This window comes from Bactrocera neohumeralis, unplaced genomic scaffold (genome assembly GCF_024586455.1).
Source record: "Bactrocera neohumeralis isolate Rockhampton unplaced genomic scaffold, APGP_CSIRO_Bneo_wtdbg2-racon-allhic-juicebox.fasta_v2 cluster11, whole genome shotgun sequence".
In the NCBI taxonomy this organism is placed as follows: Eukaryota; Metazoa; Arthropoda; class Insecta; order Diptera; family Tephritidae; genus Bactrocera; species Bactrocera neohumeralis.
Window position 1 is genome coordinate 11,471,654 of NW_026089624.1, and position 24,309 is coordinate 11,495,962.

General features: G+C 37.7%; 1 protein-coding gene across 7 annotated transcripts; it reads left to right on the top strand.

The window, feature by feature from the left end:
• The first annotated feature begins 1,171 nt into the window (after window positions 1–1,171).
• Window positions 1,172–22,737, top strand: LOC126765906 (inactive rhomboid protein 1). 7 transcript variants are annotated; one of them, XM_050483578.1, is made up of 8 exons: window positions 1,719–1,893; window positions 9,415–13,462; window positions 13,544–13,885; window positions 14,511–14,765; window positions 14,825–15,082; window positions 15,720–16,061; window positions 17,069–17,204; window positions 17,272–17,389. In XM_050483578.1, exons 2-8 carry the CDS (start codon window positions 9,671–9,673, stop codon window positions 17,292–17,294), a joined length of 5,148 nt encoding a protein of 1,715 aa, XP_050339535.1. In that variant the 5' UTR covers window positions 1,719–1,893; window positions 9,415–9,670; the 3' UTR covers window positions 17,295–17,389. The 7 variants fall into 7 exon arrangements, with proteins under 7 accessions (XP_050339533.1, XP_050339538.1, XP_050339535.1 ...); XM_050483579.1 differs by having other exon boundaries at window positions 17,275–17,389; XM_050483577.1 differs by adding an exon at window positions 18,019–18,145 and having other exon boundaries at window positions 1,725–1,893; window positions 17,069–17,956.
• Window positions 22,738–24,309: the final 1,572 nt, after the last annotated feature.

A 24,309-nucleotide genomic window follows, 5' to 3' on the forward strand; every position in this document is an offset into this window, starting at 1 on the left:
CTTTCTGACGATTCATCGAGTACGACAGTTGAATTTTCTTTTGTAACATTCGTTAATGCGCAGCTTTGTGGCAAATTCCCACTAGAAGCTCTGTTAATTTGTGTTTGACATGATCTGCACCTGTACTGCCCTACAAAATTGGAAAATTTCGCATTCCAATTTATACTCACTAAAGCAACATTCTTGATAACACACTTGTGGCCTTTCTTGCCGAGAGGATTGCAACAAGAATTCGCTCTTGGCATGCTGAATCGTACACTCAGTGTAGTAGAACACGAGAAAACGTCGCTTATTGCTCCTCTATATGCAACTAAACAAATGACAAATCGTAAACACCGAGAAAAAACAGAGCACGCGTGAATCGCTTCGTGTCGAAACATGTCGCGGCGAGCTCGCAAACCCGGCATCGCGCCCGAAGCTTGTGACACGCGCTTCACGCATTACACATCAGGAGCAAAAACAATATAACTTCGGTTGCGTTGCAAGTTTTCATGTTTTTCTTTTTGTCAATAACGTGTTATAAAATGTACAACAATATTAAATTGAAGCGATATTGTAAATCGATTGAGAAGTTTAAATTATTTCAATTTGTTTATAACAATTGTTTATAACTTTTTTAAATAACGTTTTTCCTGTCAATAAAAAATTGAAATAGGAAGAGAAAGTCATTAACGATAGCTGTTTTAAAAATGAGCAAGATTGATGCTATCCATCCTGAGAAAATAAATAAATTGTAAACTCATGCAAAAAAAGTTTATAACAATAACTTGAAAAATAATTGAAATTTTGGAAAATTGTTCAAGTTGTATTTTTTATTTATTGTTGTGAACTGAAAAACGTTTATTCAACGTTAAAAGCTCGACCGTCAAAAAAATGTTGGTACACTTGAGAAATTTTGACTCTACTTAATACGAAGGCAAAAACATACAACACGAACACGAAAAATATCTTGACATAATCCCTTACAATTGATGACAAATCTTATTCTTTAGTTTGAAATAATTTTTTTAATGTATTTTGTTTATTGCTGCACATACACATTGTTTTGATACTCGTTAATATAACTTAGGATATACATACATTCATTATTATTTAATATTGATGCATGTGGCAACGCTGCCGTTGATGTATCGTGAGTTTATGTTACATACTTTTGAGGTCAAAAGCTGAGCCGTTCGCTGGACCTAGGAGTATCAGCGCAAAATAACAATAAATCTAACAAGTGAAAACAGCCTGCACAAGAAAGAATGCAAAATCTATAATAAAGGATATTTAAATACCTAGGGGTTTGGACACTCATGTATATTGTGAAAACTAATTAGTTGAAGTAAGCGGTATGAAAAGGTTCAAAAATTATAATCAATAATTAGAACAGCAACTGTTATTGGCACGCACACACTGACACGTACACACACAAATCCTCACTGCATGAGTTCAAAGGAATAATTTGCTCGCATATGCATTTGCCCACATATATATTTATGTGGGTGTGTCAACATTCGGTTCAACTTAGCAACGTGAAGCCAGCCCTTGCTTAGTAAAAAAAAACTCACACCACAACTTAAATCGCGCTTATTTCCATCCCTTATACTTATAAAATATTGCACACTAACAAAGTAAGGCAAGAAATAGCAAAATAAATATATCGATTATATTCGTATTTGACGTTGCCGTCGTGCTTAACGTCGTTGTCGTCAGTTGCTGCAGTGTCCTGCATTCGGTGTTCAGTATTCGGTCGGCTCGCCTTTTGTTCGCCCAACTGGCGACGACAATTTTGATTTCGAACAAACTAATTACAAACGAAACAATAACAAAAAACAACATAATTGTATTTAATGAAACATTAATGCGTCAAAAAAGTATTTGAAGAGAAAATATATGTTTGCGCATACGGTATAGAACGAAGCATAGATGCATACATAAATATAATATTTCACAAATTTTAAAGAGTACACAATATAAATATGTACATATGTACATGCATCTGTACAAAATGTACAAGTATAACATCTTTGGATTACTAAGGAATACCATAATAAAATCACACGGATAGCCAAATGCACGCTTCATATATGTATGCTACTGTGATCAAATTTATACTTCTCGTGTTTTTCGAATCGGTAAATTTTTTTTTGGTAGTACCCTTATTGACATATATGCTAAATTTCACGTCATTCATTATTCATTTGTATTTGAGATACTTGCCGTTTTGTGAGGCTCTAAAAGTGAATTCTTCGATTTTTACTAGATCTGAATTTATTGAACAAAGAAGTGCGATAGTGCATACCGCATTAGTTATTGTGCCGCAACCCCCGCATTCGCTTGATTTACATTCGTGTAACTTCCGGCTATTCAGCAAATTCACCTGACCACTCCGAGGACACCGTTTTGACACAAATGAGGATATATAAGCTGAATCGAAGAAGGCTCTGAGGATTTTTCCAAGTGCTATGATAACTGGAAAATTCGTTGGCATATGTCTATTGCGGCGGGTGGGGATTACTTTGAAGAAGATGAAATGGACAAAATTATCTTTTCAATTTGATCACAGTAGAATATGTATGCATGTAGAAAGTAAACGAATGTGCATAGTAGAAAAAATTCAGATAAAGAAAAGTGCAAATAAATGTTTTTGATTTAGGGGGGAAGAAAAAAAGAAAGAAGACAAAGTGTTATAAAGTGGCGAAATTATTACGGCAGTACGATTTGATCAGCTGCTTCAATATGTTTTTGTAATAACTCCTTTGCACACATGCATATGTGATTTAATGACAAGAGTGTCGTGTGTTTCTTTATGTGTGATTATTTTGATATTAGGTTGACATAGTCAATTCAAATACTACGCCCTACAGGAAACTGGCTTACAACAGGCCTATAACTTATGTCACATTTCTTTTATAAGTAAATCCTTCCAATGTCTATAAAAATTTATTTACAGATATATACATAATTGCGTGGGATTGAAATAATAATGCAAAATGTATGTATGTAAGTTAATCTGAGGATTGCCACATACATATGTAAACATATGTATACACCTACATATTGCAAATTTTTAATTCAATATAAGTGATGTTTAACAATTATACCTACAATTATTTAAATACAATTCGGTAGGTCCACTTACTGTAGTATAATCTAGGTTAAGCCTTTTCCGCAATTTAACAAAATCGGATAAGAAATATTAAACTGACATACAATTACAATTCATTATATCTTCGAAAATATTTATGTGTTCCTCAAATTACAATTGCAATACAAGTGCAAATCCATATGTATAAATATGCAGCAAAACGTACCACACTTTACTAAGAAGATTAATTCCAGCGTATTCAACAATGGCAGGAGGGATTTAAGCTCAATGACAAGTCAACTCCCCTAATTTGGGTTCCTAATAACAGGAATATTTTCGGCAACTCAAAATCAGACGAATTTGCCAAGCTAGACGCTTCTTCAGATGAATCCGAAGTGTAGTTAATATCATATCAGATGGGAACGATCTAGAGAGAGCTTTATACTTATTTTGACAAAGAGTTCAAAACAGATCGAAGTCGAAAAACGAACTGAGAGATAACGAAGCTTAGAATAGGTATAAGAAAGGTATATTCAAAACTACAGCTATAACGGGGCATTAGCCTTTTGGATAATAATATTAAAAATGGGTCTGCCTTATAAAAATATCTTGGGGCCAGAAGAGAATAAGAAAACTGTTTTCCACATTCTTTGTGAACGCCCAGTTATAGCACAAACCCGACACAGAATACTTGGAATCCATCAGGCATCAAACCTTGAATGACTTCCACAAAAAGCATAACGGATATAAGTAGTTTCATTGAGAGCACCAAATGAATCGCAACGATGGAACGAGATTGCAAGATAATAAAGACCTTACGATAGTGCATCAAAATGGCACATACAGCGCTAATTGAGCTTAGGGTGGCGGCACTTCTATCTACCTACAAATGGATAAAGTGCACGCAGTTTGTAATATCTATATGTAATATTGTTTGGGACCACTTTAATATCAACCAACATTTTTTTAGTTTTACAAAACATTTATGCATTTTGCTCAAATCATTCAACAAAATATATTATACAGCAGTCTATTTCGCTTATAACGGAGCATGCCCTGATCTTGAACTCGATTATTTTCGCTCAGAAAAAGTTTTGCAGGTTTGGCACTTTGTGCCTACATTGAATGACTCTAGTTTTCTTATATACCACTAAATTAAAGTAGCTGTGACGTCAATCCATAAAATTAAAAAAAAAAACAAAAGAACATTAAATAAAAGTTTATTTTTTAAGCAATATCAATTTTATTAGCAAATACAGAGGAGACTTAAAATGATTTTATGTACTTTCTTGTATTTGAAAGAACTACCATCTGCCAACATTATATTAATTCTACTAATTCAACTAATACTACTTATCTACAAATCTTGAGAAAGAATAACACAGGGATTGTCCGGAAAGTAATGAGACTGTCGATTTAAAAAAATAGATTGAACCAATCGTTCTTCTTCTTCTTTACTGGCGTAGACACCGCTTACGCGATAACAGCCGAGTTAACAACAGCGCGCCAGTCATTTCTTCTTTTCGATACGTGGCGCGAATTGGAGATTCCAAGTGAAGCCAGGTCCTTCTCCCTTTGTTCCTTCAACGGAGTGGAGGTCATCCTCTTCCCCCGGCGGGTACTGCATCGAATACTATCAGAGCTGGAGTGTTTTCGTCCAATCGAAAAACATGACCTAGCCAGCGTAGCCGCTGTCTTTTAATTCGCTGAACTATGTCATTGGCGAATGCGATGTTCGCCGTGGCCAACACGCAAAGGACCATAAATCTTCCGCAGAACCTTTCTCTCGAATAGATCATCAGATATTGTCATCGTCCATGCCTCTGCACCATATAGCAGGACGGGAGTAATGAATAACTTATAGAGTTTGGTTTTTGTTCGTCAAGAGAGGACTTTACTTCTCATTTGCCTACTCAGTCCGAAGTAGCACCTGTTGCTAGATTTATTCAGCTGACATTGTTGTTGGTGTTAATGCTGGTTCCAAGATAGACGAAGTTATCTACAACTTCAAAGTTATGACTGTCAACAGTGACGTGAGAGCCAGTTTGTTTGATGACAAGAGATATTACGTCTTGCTCTCGTTCACTGCCAGACCCATTTGCTTTGCTTCTTTGTCCAGTCTGGAGAAAGCAGAACTAATGTCGTGTGTGTTGAGGCCAATGATATCAATATCATCGGCATACGACAGCAGCGTACACTCTTATAACAGATTGTACCTGCTGAAGAAGTCGCACGATTGGTATAGAAAGGCTAGGAGAGGTCCCTTCCTGGTGTTGCTCATCGGCAGTTTACACAGCCGTATTACAGTCTGTCAAGTAAGTGCGTGGTCGTGTTAATTTATAAAATAAAAATTATTTTATAAAACTTTCAAACGACTTTTCAAAGTGTATGTGCGTCTTCCACGAAGCTTCTGTTTAATATATGCCCACACATTTTCAATAGGGTTTGCATCGGGCGACTGCGGTGCCAGATTGAGTTTTCCACTGAGTACACAGCTTGCTGCGGTGTTTAGGATCGTTGTCCTCCTGCCTCCTCCTTTATTTTTTCTGATGAACCATCGTTTGGCAGATGGCAATAAAGCCTATTTGTAGATTTTTATAATTTTCTTAGCATTTAGGTTGTCAGTAAAGAGGTACAAAGTGCCGAATCCCTGCTTTGAGAAGCAGCCCCAAAGATGCACCTTTACTTCATGTTTTACGGTCTGCTGAATAAGCCTATTGGTGGCTCGCGTGAGAACAGAATGTGCCCATATAGAACATTCATAAGTAAAAATGACATTTTCAAAATCTCTATCAATATTCTCATACGCCCAAGCGAGTCGCTTTGTCACAAGTTTTTCAGTCAACAGAGGCTTCTTCATTGTGTTGCGCTATTTCAGATCATGAGTATGAAGAAGGGTTCGGATAGTTTCGTAGGATATATCTAAACCTTTTGTCATTAACTTTGCTTGTCCTTGCAGTAGTGTTAAAGCAGGATTCCGCGAAAACAGATTCACTATTCTGTTTTCATCTTTTTTGTTCATTTTTCCTATCGAACCACGTTCTGGTAAATCATCGACATTTTTAGACACTATATATTGCTGTATACAGTTCTGTACAAATGCCTTCGACTTTCTCATATATGTATTTAGCAGCCGCTGATTGTGACATTTTGTGACCTTTCGGGTGGAGGCAAAGGAACACAGCTGGGCGACGCGTACTTAGCACTCATGGCGTTTAACGTGATTCTCTTTCAAAAGATCAACGACAACTGAACCTTCGTTGACAATGCATCAAAGACAAAGCTTCCTCTATCGGCTCGCGAAGAAATTAGAGCGAAATCTTTCATTAACTGTCGGTAAAGTCGACCACGCTCTTACTTGACAGACTGTAGTTTTGCGAGGATCCCAAATTCAGACATCGCGGCATAAAGGCAGCTCCTTTATGTGCTGTCGAAAGCAGTTTTGAAATCGACGAAGGGATGGTGTGTGTCGATTCTCTTTTCACGGCTCTTTTCCAAGATTTTGCGCATGGTGAATATCTAGTCGGTTGTTGATTTTCCAGGTCTAAAGCCACAACTGAGTTCAGCGAATTAAAAGACAGCGGCTACGCTGGCTAGGTCATGTTGTCCGGATGGACAAAAACACTCCAGCTCTGAAAGTATTCGACGCCGGGGAAAGCAGAGGAAGAGGAAGACCTCGACTCCGTTGGAAGTACCAAGTGGAGAAGGACCTGGCTTCGCTTGGAATATCCAATTGGCGCCACGTAGCGAAAAGAAGAAACGACTGTCGCGCTGTTGCTAACTCGGCTATAATCGCGTAAGCGGTGTCTACGCCAATTAAGAAGAAGGGGAAGTCACACTGATAAGGACCAATCAGTTTGTTGACGGTGGGCTTTATTTTTTCACACAATACGCTCGATAGAACCTTATACGCGATGTTTAGAAGACTTACCCCACGGTAGTTGGCGCAGATTATGGGGTCTCCCTTTTTGTGGATGGGGCTGTGCACACTTAAATTCCAATTGTACATAAGGAGCTTGAAATGCCGTCTCACAGTTCCCTTATGCCAAGTAGTTGACGAGTGCTCAGAGAGTAGGCGTGTAAGTCGAGTAGAAAATTGTTCGGCTGTCTGTTGTTTTTGCAGTTTCTCGACGTCGAACCTTTCTTGTGTTTATTGACGTGCGTTTTTTGCTGCATAGAAACGAGTGCGAATCTTTGCTGCAACAAGATAGTGGTCCGAGTCGATGTTAGAACCTCGGAGGGTACGCATGTCTAGAACACTGGAGAGGTGTCTTCCGTCTATCACAACATGGTGGATCTGGTTGGTAGTGTTTCGATCCGGAGACAGCGAGGTGGCTGGAATCTAGTACTACAGATAACCATATTTCTGGCCCCGGCGAAGTCGATTAGCCTCAACCCCTTTGGGGATGTTTCTTCGTGGAGACTGAATTAACCGACTGGTGCGCCAAAGATACTTACCTGGCGTTAAAGTCGCCAATCACGACTTTGATATCGTGGCGGAAGCAACTCTTATAGGTGCGCTCTAAGAGCTCATAGAAAGCATCTTTGGTCACATCGTCCTTCTCTTCCGTCGGGGCGTGGCCGAAAACATATGTTGAAGAACTTCGCTTTTATGCGGATTGTGGCGAGACGTTCATCCACCGGGGTGAATGATAGTACTCGGCGACAGAGTCTCTCTCCCATCACGAATCCCACACCAAATTTGCGCTCCTTTATTTGACCACTGTAGTAAATGCCACAAGGATCTACTCGCCTCAGTCCTTTTCCCGTCCATCTCATTTATTGGACGGCGGTGATGTCAGCCTTCATTCTGACGAGGACATCACCCAGCTGGGCAGCGACACCTTCCCAATTAAGAAACCGGACATTCCAGGTGCAAGCCCTCAAATCGTAATCCTTAATTCGTTCGCCATGGTCGGCATCAAAAGGTGGGTCTCTCATCCAAAGCTGATTGTTATTTTTCATTAGGTACGTTTTTTACGTGGCGGGTCCCAAACCCAACCTGTCGAGGGGATGTTTCGCCTTCTCATTTTGGCTCACCTTCGAACGGATGTTCTTTGGCTACCCAGAGAATACTTGGTCTAGGACTGGAAGTCATGAGCTACTTGAGTCAAATCTAAAGTAATCGTTTCTGGCCACTCCCAAGTGAAAGGCAATTAGAGAACTTTTCTCACTTGCGTGAACTTCAAATCTCTATTTACAGGCAGGGAAACAAAAAAGTCCGGGGGTTCATATCTGGAAGCTGGTTTCAAGAAAGGCATTGTCGTTGTGCAACTTCCAATCGGCTGCGATGTCTTGTCGGACCCGATTGACCCCTCTTTTGAGTCTCTGAAGGACTTCCACGTAAAACTTGTGGTTGACGGTTTGTCCAGGAGGAACAAGATCATGGTGGATGCTGCCTTTGATGTCAAAAAAGACAATGAGCATCACTTTCACTTTGGATTTTCTCATTCTATATCGAAAAAAGTGCTGGTGCCACCGAAACCCACCATTTCTTGGTAAAGCAACATCTGGGTAAGCCTGCTTGATCATATCGAACGTCTCTGTCGCAGATTTACTGAGTTTCACACGGAATTTAATCGCGTACTTCTGATCTTACGAACGCTTCATTTTCAGGGTTGCACCACTCACAGAAACACGTTGCGCAAAAATGTTTTTCCTGATTCTCCTATTACTTTCCGGACAATCCCTGTAGAAACAACATCCAATTCAGATCTTATGAATGACCACGTGCTTAACAAAAATAAGCCACAATTCACATTTTTGTTTTTTGTTTCATAAAACGAGTTCGATTAGCTTTTGAATTTCACTTCAAAGGATCAGTGGATCTCAGGAATACTTTGCAAGCGTCTGCGTCCAGTCGAACGTTGAATAATATACTTATTGAAAAAGACTCGAAGGCACGCTCAACAAAGACAGGTCCACTTCAAAGCAAAACAAATACTATATTTTCCAAATGCACATATAACTCGCAAAAATTTAAATAATGTACTATGATCTGATGAAAAGAAAATGAATTTGTTTAAATCTAATGGAAAACTATTGTATGTATTTGTAACCGTCAAAAAAATACTGAAGGAGGCAATATAACGATATGAGAATGCTATTCCGACTCAGGAGTTGGTCAGATACTTTTGATAAAAGAAAAAAGGAGGAGGTAATGGTACCACATTCCGACAAAACCGAAGCGGGACATAAAACGGGAGTTCAAGCAGGACCAGAAAATTCAACATTATTTCTCAAAGTGCCACCATTTTGGAAATTTTTTAAAATTATTTTTGACTACGACGTCGGAGATTATGTTTAATTCGCAAAATATTTAACTTTTTATTTCCCAAAAGGTCTTTTTTTGGCTGGTTGCTACAGACATGTCTGAATGAAAGTTTGCATAAATATAGTCTAAAAAAAAGTAGACTTGGTGAATAGAGTCATATTTTTAGCAATGTTACTATTGAAGCACAGAACTTTAAGATTGTTTAGGAGGTGGTAACTTTCATCGTTTTACCATATAATAATAATAAAATTTTACAATTATCACCCACGTGGCCAATATGCGTTGAAGACGTTACAAACACTGCCGAACCACGCTACCAAAACATGATCTCACCGAATCCATCGAGTTGTATCGAAAATGATCATCACATTCATCACCGCACTCATCACACAGCAACGGCAGGTTCTCAGACTTGTGGCTTTAGCTCGGGAGTTCGCAATAACCGACGCATCATGAGCAACAACAATGTGTGCGGTGTACGCTGTCGTTCTTTATTGGGCTATCAACCGCATTTGCAGCTTATCAATGATGCTAATATTATGGGCAGCAATAATTGCTGCGATACTGGTGCATCTGGAGGCCGTTATAGTCCACATCCGAATGAGATGTTCTTGCAGCATCATGGTAAACTCTCAACCCAACCGATTAATGGCTTTGATGATTCAACAAATTGTTGTTTGCCGCCACCATCACCAGCGCCGAATAGTGATAGATGCATAATGGGCTTAACATCACTGCAAGGTTCTCAAATATGTGGCGCTTCCAGTAATGTTAACTGTTTGGATATGCATACGACATACACTAATTATGATGGCGGTGGCAATATTGGCGGTCAAGTACATCAAGCTAACACACAGCATTTACATCAACATCTACATACTCATCATACAGCACAATCGCTTTCATCATCCGCATCAACATTACCGTTGGCTGTTTCTAGCAATTGCGGCACAAACTTGTCAGAAAAGTACGCAGGCAGCATGCAACAGTGTTCCATTTCACCGAATACTCGATTTCGCTTATCAGACCGATATCGTGAGGTGTCTACGCCTAAATCACTGGTTTTGAATAGCACATCCACCATTGGCAGCCAAGGCGCCTTTGCTGCGGCCTCGGGTGATGTCTCAACACAGCCTTGCAGTGCCGCACGATACGCATCTTCCGCACATTTTTTAACACAAGGTACACCCCTGATGCCAAGCGACACATACACATACCTTTCGTCGACAGTGCATACGCCTGTAAAGCGCTATGTGCCGACCCCTCCACCGCCAAACGAACTATACACTGACATATCGGTACAACAGTCTACACTGACGCCGCAAACATATGTAAGCAAATGCACGAACAATAGCAGTGTGATCAGTGAAAATGGCACAACGCAACATGTCAACACACTGCCTTTCCGCTTACGCATGAAATGCTGTGCCAATGATTTGGCACATCCACCAGTGATGCAGGCAGCTAATACAAATACCTCGCACATGACGCATAGTCTTGAGCATCGGCCACAATCAGTTACCGACTACTATGCCACATCTCCGCGTACTCGACCATCCTTCAATATTGTTAACAACAGCAATATCATTGCTAACGGCATGGGTAATTCAAAATGCGCTGGAGTAACAGCAAAAGATGCTTCCATTATCATCTTACAAGATCAACAAATGCCAACAAATGAAAACTTGGCATCGCTATCTCAGTTGCATAACACATCTAGCTGTATAACTTCTGCGTCGACGGCCTGTTCAGCGTCGACAGCTGTGGCGTGCGGTTCTAATCCTTTATGCGTTAGACCGTCGACGGCTTCACCACTATCTATTGGCGCCAACGGTATGTATGTAGTCAGCAACAGCCGCTTGAATACAAACGGTGTCGCTCGTGCTAATAACTCAAATGTGATAAATGATAGTAACAGCCGCATTTATACGACGCCTGTCACCCAAATGGATGCTAATTCTGGCGGAAATAGTGTTGGTGACAGTATAAGCAACATAAATTCTGGATCCGGTGCAGCCACCACTTGTTTGCATTGCAACACAGTACGACGTACAACCGGCGTCCATCAGACCACTCAGACAACAGGCCCGATCAGCCCAATACCTATACAACAGGTACTTGAAGGCAATAGCGCAGGAGTCACCGGTAGTTGCAATGGCGTCTTTATACAGAATAAGTTGGAACAAACTTCACTTTCACTAACACCATCCACCAGCGAGTCGCATATTTCCCCGCAATCGCCGTCGGCAAATGGAGCACCCAATTCGCGAGTACCTCTTCGAAGTAAAGCGAATGATCACAGTACCAATAACGGAGTTGAGCAATTGCTACAGCAGCAAGGAGATCAAATTTATGTGACTTCAAAAGCCCTACATCATCCAATGAATGTAATAACAGAGGGCACAATCACAGAGCACGTTAGCATTGCTGGGAACGGTCAAATGTGCAAGCAGCAGCAGCTTCAACAAGCTTTGAACCTTAAACGGCAGCTACTACAACATTCGAATATGCAGATGCATCATCAACCACAACAGCCCTCACCAATACAACAACTGCCTATACCACAACAACAGCAACAAATTCAACGCTTTTCTCGAAAGAAACGTTTGAGTCAATACATACGCAAAGAAATAGCTCGTTTTTTTGGTGTAGACGCCAGTACGGAAGCTGAAGAGTTTGCTGTTTGGCAAGGCCGTCAAAGGCGTTTAGCCCTCCGAAGGTTTGGTGCGTTGAAAAGCGAGAATGAGTTACATAATGAAATGAATAGCAGAAATACCAGTGAGATCAATAACCGCACAAATTTCTATAATGGAGTCGGTGGAGGGACTAATCAACAATACCATCAACATCACTACCACCCTTCGGAAAGGCCTGATATATTACCCGCTCATGATACAGAAGGTGATGACTTGACAATCGAATATACATCGCGACGACTCCATTTCTCATATACTGACTTCCAGTTAGGAGATCATGTCGAGCGGAAAGCATCCGTAGGTACAATGATTATGTCTAGTTTAACTTATATCGTACAGACACTGAATAAACGACATCCACGCCACAACCGACAATGGTCACGGAGTTTTGCGCAAGCTCATATAAATCAAATGAATGGTATCGATAACTCAGGTGATATTTTTGAAGGCTTACCAGCGCTTCACGAAGAGGAACTATTTTTCGACTCTTCAGGTACTGAACAAACTCTAAACAATAGCAATGTAATCGGTTTAAATAGCTGTAATGGCGCAAATAGCGGCTCGTTGCAGCAATCGAACGTTATGAGACCTGGTGATGGCAGTGCCACGATCACGAACAATAGTGGCGTACAGCTACTTGAACATCATCGACAAATATACATGAGTGAACGTATGCACGGATGGCGTACTTCGGCTGTAATGGGTGGTAGTGGAAAACATGGCACTCCCAACAGCAACGTTGCTACAAATGGTGAACAAATAACTGCGTCCATATTGCTGCAGCAAGCCACAACCACCAACATTAATACCGGTGGTCAACAATCAAGTAATGTTTGCAGTACTAGCATTTCCCACCAGTCCAATATGACAGCGATCGCTGGTAATAATGGCATACCTTTACTGCCAAATGTACAACCAACAAACGCAACACGCGGTAATCGCATATCGGCACAACTTTTAGATGGCGTACTCGAGAATTCGCGTCGCTCAATACAGCGCAAAGTTAAATTATTTACAGTTAGTGATCTAGACGATCGTGCGGATCATCGGCCATTTTTTACGTATTGGATAAACACAGTGCAGACATTAGTTCTCTTATTGTCGCTCATTTGCTACGGTATAGGGCCTATAGGAATTGGAGTTGAACAAAAAACAGGACAGGTACTGGTTACTAGCCTTAGTTTGCAAACAGTGCAGCACACCGAACAGCGAAATTTATGGATAGGGCCACGAAATAACGACTTGGTACATATGGGTGCGAAGTTTGCTACTTGTATGCGTAGCGATGTTCGTATCATGGATGTGCTAATGAAGACGCGGCGGCAAGAACGTGAAACAGCATGTTGTATACGCAACGATGATTCAGGATGCGTACAAAGCTCTCAAGCGGACTGCTCTGTGCGTGGACTATTCCCAACCGTAAGTAAAAATACAATTTTTTATACGCTAAATTAAAATGTGGCAAGAGTATATATAAAAGAATTTTCAATTTAATTTTAGAAGTCTATATCAACCTGGAAAAAATGGTCGCCTGGTGAATCTGGACCAGGTGGTCGCATTTCGGGTTCCGTTTGTGGACTGGATCCTAAATATTGCGATGCACCCGCATCCATAGCACCATATGAATGGCCAGATGATATAACAAAATGGCCAATTTGCCGGAAAACAAATTCGTTTTCACAACGTTTTCGCTATAAAGATCACACCGCCGAACACATGGTATGTGAGGTCATAGGTCACCCGTGTTGCACTGGAGTTTATGGAGAATGTAGAATAACCACTCGCGAGTACTGTGATTTCGTCAATGGCTACTTTCACGAAGAAGCATCGTTATGTTCGCAGGTAAGCTCCATGTTTGTTAAAGTTTGAACTATTCATCAATTTCTTGAATTAAGAAAATGCTTATTAGCATCTTTAAAACTATTGTACATATTATTTCTAAATTTGGAAGATTTATTATTTATTATTCAAATTTGTTAATATCTTCTATTTTACAAGAACAAGTCTTCGGATTATCTAACGAATGAATTTTGATTTCGGATGATACAGCGCCGAGATACAGAAGCCACCACAGTCCTACTTTTTTTAAGACATATTCGCATAATAGCCTCCATTTTCGTGTTTTTTATACTCTCGCAACATGTTGCTTCAAGGCTATTGTATTGTATATACTTTCAGAGCTGGAGTGTTTTCGTCCATTCGGACAACATGACCTGTTTATCTCACCTGAAACCAATGTTGATAGATATGGAGTTATGTATATGTATATACTATATGTATAAATGATTATCCTGTGAGGAAATGAGTTAAATTTCGATTGACTGTCTGTTAGTTCGAGACAAATTGCAAATTGTGAGCGTATAAATTTACACCAAAAACTAACCCTTGGGTATTTGTTTATTTACATTCTCCTGTAAAATACGTCGCCCTTACATATTTTCAATACCCAAAATTTGTATAATTACAGATTTCCTGCTTAAGCAACGTCTGCGGCATGGTACCATTTATATCTGGTGAGGTGCCTGATCAATTTTATCGTTTATTCACATCACTTTGCTTACATGCTGGGATTCTTCATTTGGCCATTACTATCGCCTTTCAACACGTATTTCTAGCCGACTTGGAGCGTTTAATAGGGCCTGTCCGCACCGCTATTGTTTATATTGGCTCAGGACTGGCTGGCAATTTGACTAGCGCCGTACTAGTGCCATACAAAGCAGAAGTGAGTATAAGGAAATATTATTTTACTTGAGAATTTTTATTTGATCAACCCATATTTAGGTCGGACCATTGGCATCATTGTCTGGTGTAATTGCATCCCTGGTTGTGTTGCTAATACTTATCCACTGGAAACATCTACGTAAACCGCACGTTGCTCTTTTCAAACTTATGTGTATAACAGCACTAGTTTTTGGCGTTGGAATACTACCTTGGCAGTTGAACTTTGCAGGCCTGTTGGCGGGCATTTTTTGTGGGATATTCTTAACCATTGCGCTGGTGCCGTTTGTGAGCGTTACCAAATATGGACGAAAATCTAAGGTTTTCACTTTATTGGTCGCATATATTTTTATTTAAAGATAAATGAAGCACTCATTCCACAAATATTGAAAGAAAATTTAAATTATATACAGTGAATAGGAAACCTAAAAAAAGGGTACCTCTATTTCAAAAAAGTTGCTAAATTATTGAGAGATTAATTTTTCAGAACGGAAAAAGGAATTGCTTAAGCCAATTTTGTCTATCTGCTTAATTTGATTAAGGATAACACAAGTGATCTCTGAACAAAACGTACTGATGTACATAGCTACGATCGCCCTTACCATATTTACAGCGCTTCAATAAGATGAAATTACATAATGAATATAAAAACTCAAAAAAAAATTTTTGAAAATGGACACGTCTTTAATGATCTTGCTATTTTTGATCTAGTTCTAATAAACCAGTTTTGCCCGCCCTATCCATCATTAGTTGGTTTTGGCATCCGCTCGCGTTTTTAGTCCAAGTATATAAAATAAAACATAGCATAAATTCAAAATATAATCACAAAAAGTTAAGTTTTTGGATAGCTCTATGAAGTGATTTGCACAATTCGTTACTTATGTTTTAAGCATTAGCCAAACATTTTTCTAATTTCGCAATATTTCTTTTTAATTTTGTTTTACATTTTTATTTCTAGATCAATCTTATATGGTCCTGCGTCATCTTCCACCTGTTTATATATTCAGTGCTGTTGGGGATTTTCTACGTATTTCCAACGGAGTTAACTTCACTAAATGTGGGAGAAGTTTTAAAAACAAATTTGAATGCTAATTCAGGCGGTGGCAGTAACGTTGCAGACAGCGTAAGTGTTGGGGTCGGCGTTGGAGGAATCGGCCTCGGCGGTGGCCATAGTGGTGATATACCTGCTGGTATCAGTAATGGCAGAGGGTATAATGGCAAAAACAAATGGTACCAATCGATGCAGCAGCAGCAGTATTACTATCACCATCGTTCCAGTGATATAATTACAAGTGGAGTGGTATGTAAACATGCACATGTATCCACATACATTTCTATAGCAAGATATGTATATTAATGCAATTAGATGGGCATACGATTCATAATTTCCCCCCAAAAAAAGAATTGCTGAATTCATGGTCAAATTTTCTGTAGGAACATATTTTATATAAACGTTCTGTCACTAATTCTTAGAAAATACTGTAGTATATAATGTTCAGCTGTACCCAATTTTAAGACTTTCTTTTTATATTTTACTTAAAACATGAATTTATTCTTGTATTTCTCTTCTATAATTATTACACGGCGAATACTTAAATTTTCAGGAATTTTGGTAGATTCCCACTTCTGTTTCTATGCATTTTTCTTTCGGATGTAAATGAAAAATCGAACCGCTGTTTACCCGAACAAAGTTTTTGCTTTGCGATTACAAAGTAGAGCGTATTTTTGATTCTACAATGGAAAGTGTTTTCTTTCTAAGCCAAGCTACTTCATCATCAGACTCAATTGGGTGCCTATTCATAGCGCAAGGCCAATGATCGGAATCACATCGGAATATTAACGAGTTGGATTTTCATTGCGATCTTGTGTGTTAGCACTGGACCAATGGAACACGCGTGCGCTTAGCAGGCGTTGGTCACCGACCCGCACCTGTGCGACACAAAGACCATTTTAGCCTAGAAGAATATTATGTGGAAACATCCAGTCAAGACTGAGGTTGAATGATCACGGCAGTCTTACCTTCGGTGAACCAGTAGACATACCCGTCCCAACAAATTTATGATAGGCTCAAAGTGTTTTGTCGATTTGTGAGGCTGTTATAATCAATTATATAGGAGTTTTAGGTACCACAACAGATCAGCGTTCTAAGCTGTTCAAGTAAGATTCGTGTTATGATCGAGCTCTTAACATCCTGCTTTCTAAGAGGGTTACTCTTGCGAGGAAAGCTTTCTGTGCTACATATTTGAACAATAAATGTACAAAAACTAAATGTTTAAGCCTGTACATTTTCTTTGTTTTCTTATTCAGGATTTACAGAAGGAACCATTACAAGTGCAGCAAAATGAAATGGGTCCTGTGCCATCATTTTATAATTATGCTTACCATATGAATCGCAGCAATAATCAAATGAGTAGCAAATACAAATATAATCCTAATAATAACGGTAATAGTAATAACAGCAGTTTCACAAATTATTATTTTGCGAATAACATCAAAAGCTTTTTGAACAGCAGTAACAAGTCACACCATATAATTGGCGACAGTGAAATATTGTCAGAAAATACGCGGCCTGTCGCCAAAATCATAGAAGTTGAAGCGGGATTGAGTAATCATAGTAATAGCAACACTAAGATAATCGCGTATAACATAAAAAAAAATAAAAGAACTGGTGATGAAGATATCGGTGATGGAAGCAATAACATTGACATTGACGTTATTGTCGGGGACATGACAGTTGGTAAGCTGCAGTCGTTGCAAACATTCAACGCTATAGTCAATCAGACGCCTAATTACAGTAGTGGTCAATATTCGTTTGGGAAGCAAACTAACAACTTGAGATTTGTAGGAGTTAGTACCAATGGTAACTGCAACAGAAGTAGCAGTCTTATCTTAGAAAATCAAGAGCTACAGCTACAACAACTAAGGCTTATGCTACATTCAGGACGAAAACAGTCACACCCTAACGGAAATAAGGACACGAGCTTTTACAATGATCGCCAAAAATTAGATAATATTGTAGATTCGTTACATAACTTCGACGACATTGACATACACAGGGAACTAATGTATATAGTCGAAGCAGATACCGACAACAAAGACGATCGCACAAGAACGCATGTAAATCCGGATGCGAAAACCCAGTTCACCTTCCATTTAAATGATTCCAGCGTTTTTGCGTTCACCAATGACAAAAATGTAAATAAGACTTCAATCAATCCAAAAGTCGCAAAAGTTGCCAAATCCAAAGTTCGTTTCAGCACAAAGCCATGGCAGAACTTTACGGATAGTAAACAACAGCAGCTAAATTTAGTATCAAATGTTGCACCCCCATTTAAGAGATTATATAAAAAAGTCGCAGTAACAGCATTAACAGATACAGTAAATATGTCACGTTCGGCTACCGGAGATCCGGCATCAACAGCTACAGGACCAAGAAGCACCACATCGTCATCCACGCTGGATGAAGCGGATAAATTGAAAACAAAAAATGAATTGATGAACAACAAAAGTGCAACAAAAACGACAAATAGCAACAGCACCAAAAAAATAACACCAACAATACAGCAATAGACGCCAAAGGGGTATGAGTATAATAACATAAATATTTAAAAATAATTTCACAAACAATAGTAGTTTAAGTAGCGAGCAAAAGCTAAAAAAAATTTCATTGTAGAACTAACGCTAAACACAATTTCCATATGTTGCACATGCTGGTACACATACACGCATATATTTGTACATGTGCATTCATACAGATATGTATATCAGTAATGGCCACATTAAGCGAACAACACTCCGAAATACCAAAAGCAGCTAACGAGCATTTTAAAAATATATTTAGAGCTTTGCGCGTCGCTACATGATCAGTTATTAAATTCTCTTTTTTACACAAAATGGCTTTTAAGGAGACCCTTCAACTTATCTCTTATAAGTCGTTTTCGATTCGCCATATCTTTATATCATAATTTGCTTATGCCAGTTAATTCGTTTATATTAGTTACTCGATTGCCACTTTCCACGGAAACAACTAGAATATTGTCTAACACGATTAGGTGATTTACAGCTTTGCCAAAGCTTAAGGCATACTATTAATTACAATTTGTATACGCTTGAAACATGATGCTACAGAGTATAATGGTTTTGTCCACCTAACGGTTGTTTATATCACCAAAAACTAATCGAAATAGATATAGGTATGTTATATAATATACATATACTTATGTATATAAATGATTAGCATGACGAGACGAGTTGAAATGGTCCGCCTGTCCGTCTGCTTGCGCAAGCTGTAGCCCAAGTAAAAATTGAGATATCATAATGAAACTTAGTACACGTGTTCCTTAGCAAAGTTCGGTTCTATAAATGGGCGGGATTAGATCACTGCCACGCCCACAAAATTCCGTTAACCGAAATCCAATAAAGTGCATTACTGAGCAATAAGTTAAGATAGGCACTTGTGGGGTAAAAATTTTGAACGATTGGGCGTGCCCCCGTGGTCTTTAAGATGTTCAATGTACATTTATCCTAAACCATTCAAGCAATAATAATCAAATTTACTCAGGACAAATCCATTAAGTACCCCTACGTACACTGTTAAAATGTATTATAAAATATATTTTATAATGAATTTGTTGTTGGCTTCACTGCTATGTAAACTGATTAGGTTTTATTAAATCAAATATATGAAATATACAAATATTTTAAAAATGGTATGCTACTTAAGTTCTTTTTTGTGCATAGCAGGGCAGGTAGTAAAAATGTTAAACAGTAACAACATAAATTTACAAATAATACCTAGTGTAGGTTTGGCTAACAAAACGAAATAGATAAGATTCAAGGGTTTATTATATAGACGTCAGCCCTACCAACTGACTAAATAACAATTATATTTACAATTTTTTCCTAGCTTTAGTTATCGCAAAAATATCAATGACTTTGTTTAAATCCAGGCTTTTTTTAATTGCTATTAGCGATAAATGTCGGAGTCGAGTTTGGTATTTGTTTTTTTTATTTTTAACTTGCTAAATGACCTTTCAGTTGCTGCAGAAGTGACAGGAATTGTCATGAATAATAACATTGCTGCAAAAACTTCCGTTATATAGTATTTGGTTCATTGTTGTGAGAAGTCCATGCTTGAATTGGTTTAGGTAAAACTAGGTGGTAAATATTAATAAATTGAAGTGAAAAACTAGGCCTATTATATCTGAATATTTTCTTTGGAATTCGTCACACTTTTGTAATAAAGTTGCTTCATCAACATGTAAAAAAAATGTTGGTGTTAGAAAATAAAAAAAATATTTTTTCTCGTTTTGGAAATCGGTGATCAACTGCTAATTCATCAAAATGTTTTTTAATAGTTTCTTGCAGATTCACTAGCTTTGCACTTGAATATTTCGAAATCAAATCTATAAATTTGCATCTTTGCTTTGGTCTCTGCTAAAACTATACTCGCCTCGCCAAATCGAAGGTCGCATTTTTGTAAAGTTTTGAATTCGCAAAGCAACGCAAACTCAAAATTTAACACTTTTGTTTTAATACTCATTGCTTCACTACGCTCATCTTTATTAGGGTTCTTTAGAACTATTTCTGATAATGCTTTAATAATATCAAAATAACGAAGTTTTATTGGAGACCGGAATTAATGTGATGCAAGTGACTTGCATTTTTTCACGATATTTCGCATTATGCAATGAGCTGTAGCCGAAATCTATAGATTTGACACAATTTATTGACTTAACGGACAATAATGTGAGTGGTCAAATCAAATAAAATTGAACCACTATATTGACCAGTACAAAAGTTTATTAACATTAGTTTACTTACTCCTGATCCATGTATTAATTTTTTAACCGTTCTCTATAAAAATCTTAACTCGAGTTCATAATAAATCACTATCCCTCAAATTGACAGCACTGCCAACCTACAGAAACAATTTAGGGGAAATTCCTAGCCATAACTTTTGAATTTCTCTCAAGTGAGTTGTCATGATTAAAGGGGCGTTGCAACCTGTCATATTTATTTTGAAAATGGGAGAAATTTTCAAAAGTTCTGTTCGATCGAAATTTTTGGAATGGATTAGAGAGCTTGAGGGTCCCAGGGCACTGCCCCGCCTAGCCCCTGTATAGCTACGCCACTGGTGAGAGCATTATAAGAGCCGGTGTCAATTGGGCGTGGCATCGCCTACATTTAGGTGAATACCCATATCTCAGGACCTACTTTACATTATCTTCACATTATTATATTCCCATATAACTAAATTTTAAATTTCATCTGATTTAATGAATATATTGGGATAAAACATTGCGCGGATAGTGTCTTTAAAATATGCCATCTCAGGCCAAAAAATTGTTAAAATCGGAACATAACTTTTCAACCCCCAAATACCGGGAATATGAACCCTAGAGCCTCAGACTGACTTTTAACCGAAAATATCGGACAATATGTACATAATTGAAATTAGGAGATTCCTGATAATATTATGTCTGTATGCTAAAAGTGGGTTGAATCGGGTCAATATAGGCTGACTTTATACCGCATCGGTATATCGGCCGATCAATGAATTATCTCAATGAGAGAGCGTGTTTTTCTGATAACGGTGCATGTAGGAAATGAGGTGAAAACATGCCCTAAACCCAATATAACTAACAAACTTTAACTTAGTTCTTCCTTACTTGATTTATTTCCGGCATTTGCTCAGACTAATGTGTTCAAGTCAAATTATGGACGTAATTGAAAATGACATTGATTGTAAATTGTACTTTTCGGAGTACCTATAAAACGTATTTACAAGGGTTGCCTTTTATATTTCAGGATTATGGAACAAAAACAAATATTAATCATCGAAAATTGCTTCATAGTTTTTTTAGATATTCTCCATTAAAATTTCTTACATACAGTATTTTTATTTTTACCGTTTGGTACACAATTAAAGTGTAAATAACTCATAAATTAGGCGTTGCAGGAACATGAACAAATTACAATTTTAAATAAATAATTAATTAAATAAAAGTAAAACCATAACATCATGACATGACGGTAATTTTAAAAGTAAATGCTGTTTGTCTAGATCCAGTCCCAGGCGGTGTACTTTGCGGTAATCAACGCCTTTCCTTGAGATTCATCAGAAAACATTGGAACAAAAAAAATGATTTTACTAGCTATTCTAGTGCTAGATTTTGCGGAAAAACCACCAATTATTTATTTATAAAACGTCGAAATTAAGAAAAGTGCTCGAAAATTCCTTCTGTTTTCAAAAAGCTCTATCAAGTACCTTGAAGGCTCTATTTGTTTTTCCGGATACATGGAACGGTTCTTGATTTGTATACTGAAAAGTAAAAGAACCAGATGAAATTTAAAATTGTGTTATCTGGGAAGTAGGCGTGCTTTTTGTCTGTTTTCGCCCATTTTTAAACTGTAGGAATGTCAGGATTATATTATATACCGAGTTTGGTTGGTTGGTGGGCGATGCCATACCCATCACCCAATTTTTCCAATTGCTCCCATAAAACTGTCTCGTGCAATTGGGAATGTTAATTTTAACGTCTCTGATACATTCAGGTACTGATTTATCTCGCTTTTAGTAGTTTTTGACTAATCCGTTATATGGGGTGTAGATGTTGTGGTTATAATCCGATTTCACCTATTTACGTTCTGTGGCAAGAAGTGTCGAAATGATATGTCCTCTGCAAATTTGGCTGCAAACAACTGTTAGGTAAAACTATTATACTCTAGAGTAACATTTTGCAAAAGTACAAAAAAATATGACTACCCCTAGCCTTTTAATATTACATAAGGTCATACAAACACTTACACTATAATCACAATTCAAATAGACCAGACAGAAAACAATATATAATTTGTGGTTAATAATTAAGTACTTTCACAACGAGTCGGCAGAATACAAAATGATAATAATATGCTCAACTACTACGAGTTAAGATGAAACTTTCAATAAAAAGTAAAATTTGAAATATTTATTCTAAGCTGGTTTCACTTAATATATAGTTTTGAATGCAGTCAATAGCATCGCCGATAAATATTCAGTGATTGCCCCAGCATACCACTATCTTCAATGCCACGAAGTTTTGTTTTGAATATTTTAACTACTTCAGTTTTACTATTGCGAATGGCTGAAATGACACACATTTCTTTTTATTCTCAGATTTCCAAAACTTAAGATTTATCGTGCGATTCTGTACTGTGATACAGTCTCAAGTCTCTAAATTCGAGATTTTAAGTTAGAGACAATTTTTGAGACTTGAAACGATTTTGCTATTCTGTAAGTGACAGTCACAAAATCTATTACATTTCATTATTCAGAGATGTTTTTACACTTGAATAGAAATGAATATGTCGATAACAAATATTAAACAAAGTCAAAAAACATAATTATCAATAAAAATAAAAATATATGTTGACTTTGTTTCATAATATTTACGAAATTTATGTAAAATTGATTTATTTTTAACCTTTTCGTGTTTGAGTTGCTTACAAAATATAAAAAAACGACAATCGATATATGATCTATGGTGATCCCTATTCAGTATATTCAAAATTGCAGACCAGAGTTCTTTTTAGTTCTGTGACCTGCTAACTATCAGGTCTCAAATTTGAGGCAATATTATGAGACTAACGCTAGAGACTGTGAATAGTAACTGGTCACAAATTGAGACTTCACCACAAAATGTCTCAAATAGGGACTAGAGACTGCTTACAGAATATCGCTATTAAAATCAATTATAACAGGGGTTAATAAAACGTTCTTTTGACACGGAAAAAATAATTTATCTACCCAGAAGGAATCGTAGTACAATTCCGCATGAATAAAGCACATGCTATAGCCGGTCACACCAGAATTGTTGCCTGTTTGTCGATTGGCTACTCTCAACCGATTGGGGGTTCAAAGACAGCTATAATCACTGGCTAAAATTATAACAGATATATTTACAATTAATTAATGATACTCCTCCTCATTAATCAGGTTGCAACACAGGTATATACGTATATAAGTACATAGACCTCGCTTATGTTGGCACCCGTGAATTAAGTCCACAAGATAGTAAAAGTGATCAATGAAGATTCGAATGCTAAAATTTACATGATCCCATTCGTTTCGTAGTCATCAGGGGAATTCTCTTGCTCTTGCAAGATTGCATATTGCAAAAATCCTATACCGAAATATACAAGAGCACGAGAGCACCCATTGCAGAATCTATTGATATATGAACGGCTAATTCGGTCAATTTATTGTAAATGACTCTTGTGTATGGCTATCGTGAATTGGCGCACCTTCTGCATTCATTCTTAACAAAAAAACTGAAACCAATCTTTATAATTTAAATAGAAATTATAAAATCTATTTAAAATTTACCTTCCTCAACAATTTAACGTCAAAATATGTATTTAAGTAAAATGACAGCTAGCACAGGGTTTCAATTATTTTTTTACGTGTCATTGAACGAAAATAAACATGGGTTTGGTCTGACAAATTTTACAGCCATTGCAAATAATTTTCTGCGTGTGTTTGTTGTTGTGCCGTTGCGCCAAGT

Bases quoted from the DNA above. Each gene is read 5' to 3' on its own strand.
- LOC126765906 (XM_050483576.1), top strand. From the start codon at position 9,671: ATGATCTCACCGAATCCATCGAGTTGTATCGAAAATGATCATCACATT. The intron at 13,886-14,510 runs GTAAGCTCCATG...GTATAATTACAG, and splicing joins AAGCATCGTTATGTTCGCAG to ATTTCCTGCTTAAGCAACGT. The intron at 15,083-15,719 runs GTTTTCACTTTA...TTTTATTTCTAG, and splicing joins AATATGGACGAAAATCTAAG to ATCAATCTTATATGGTCCTG.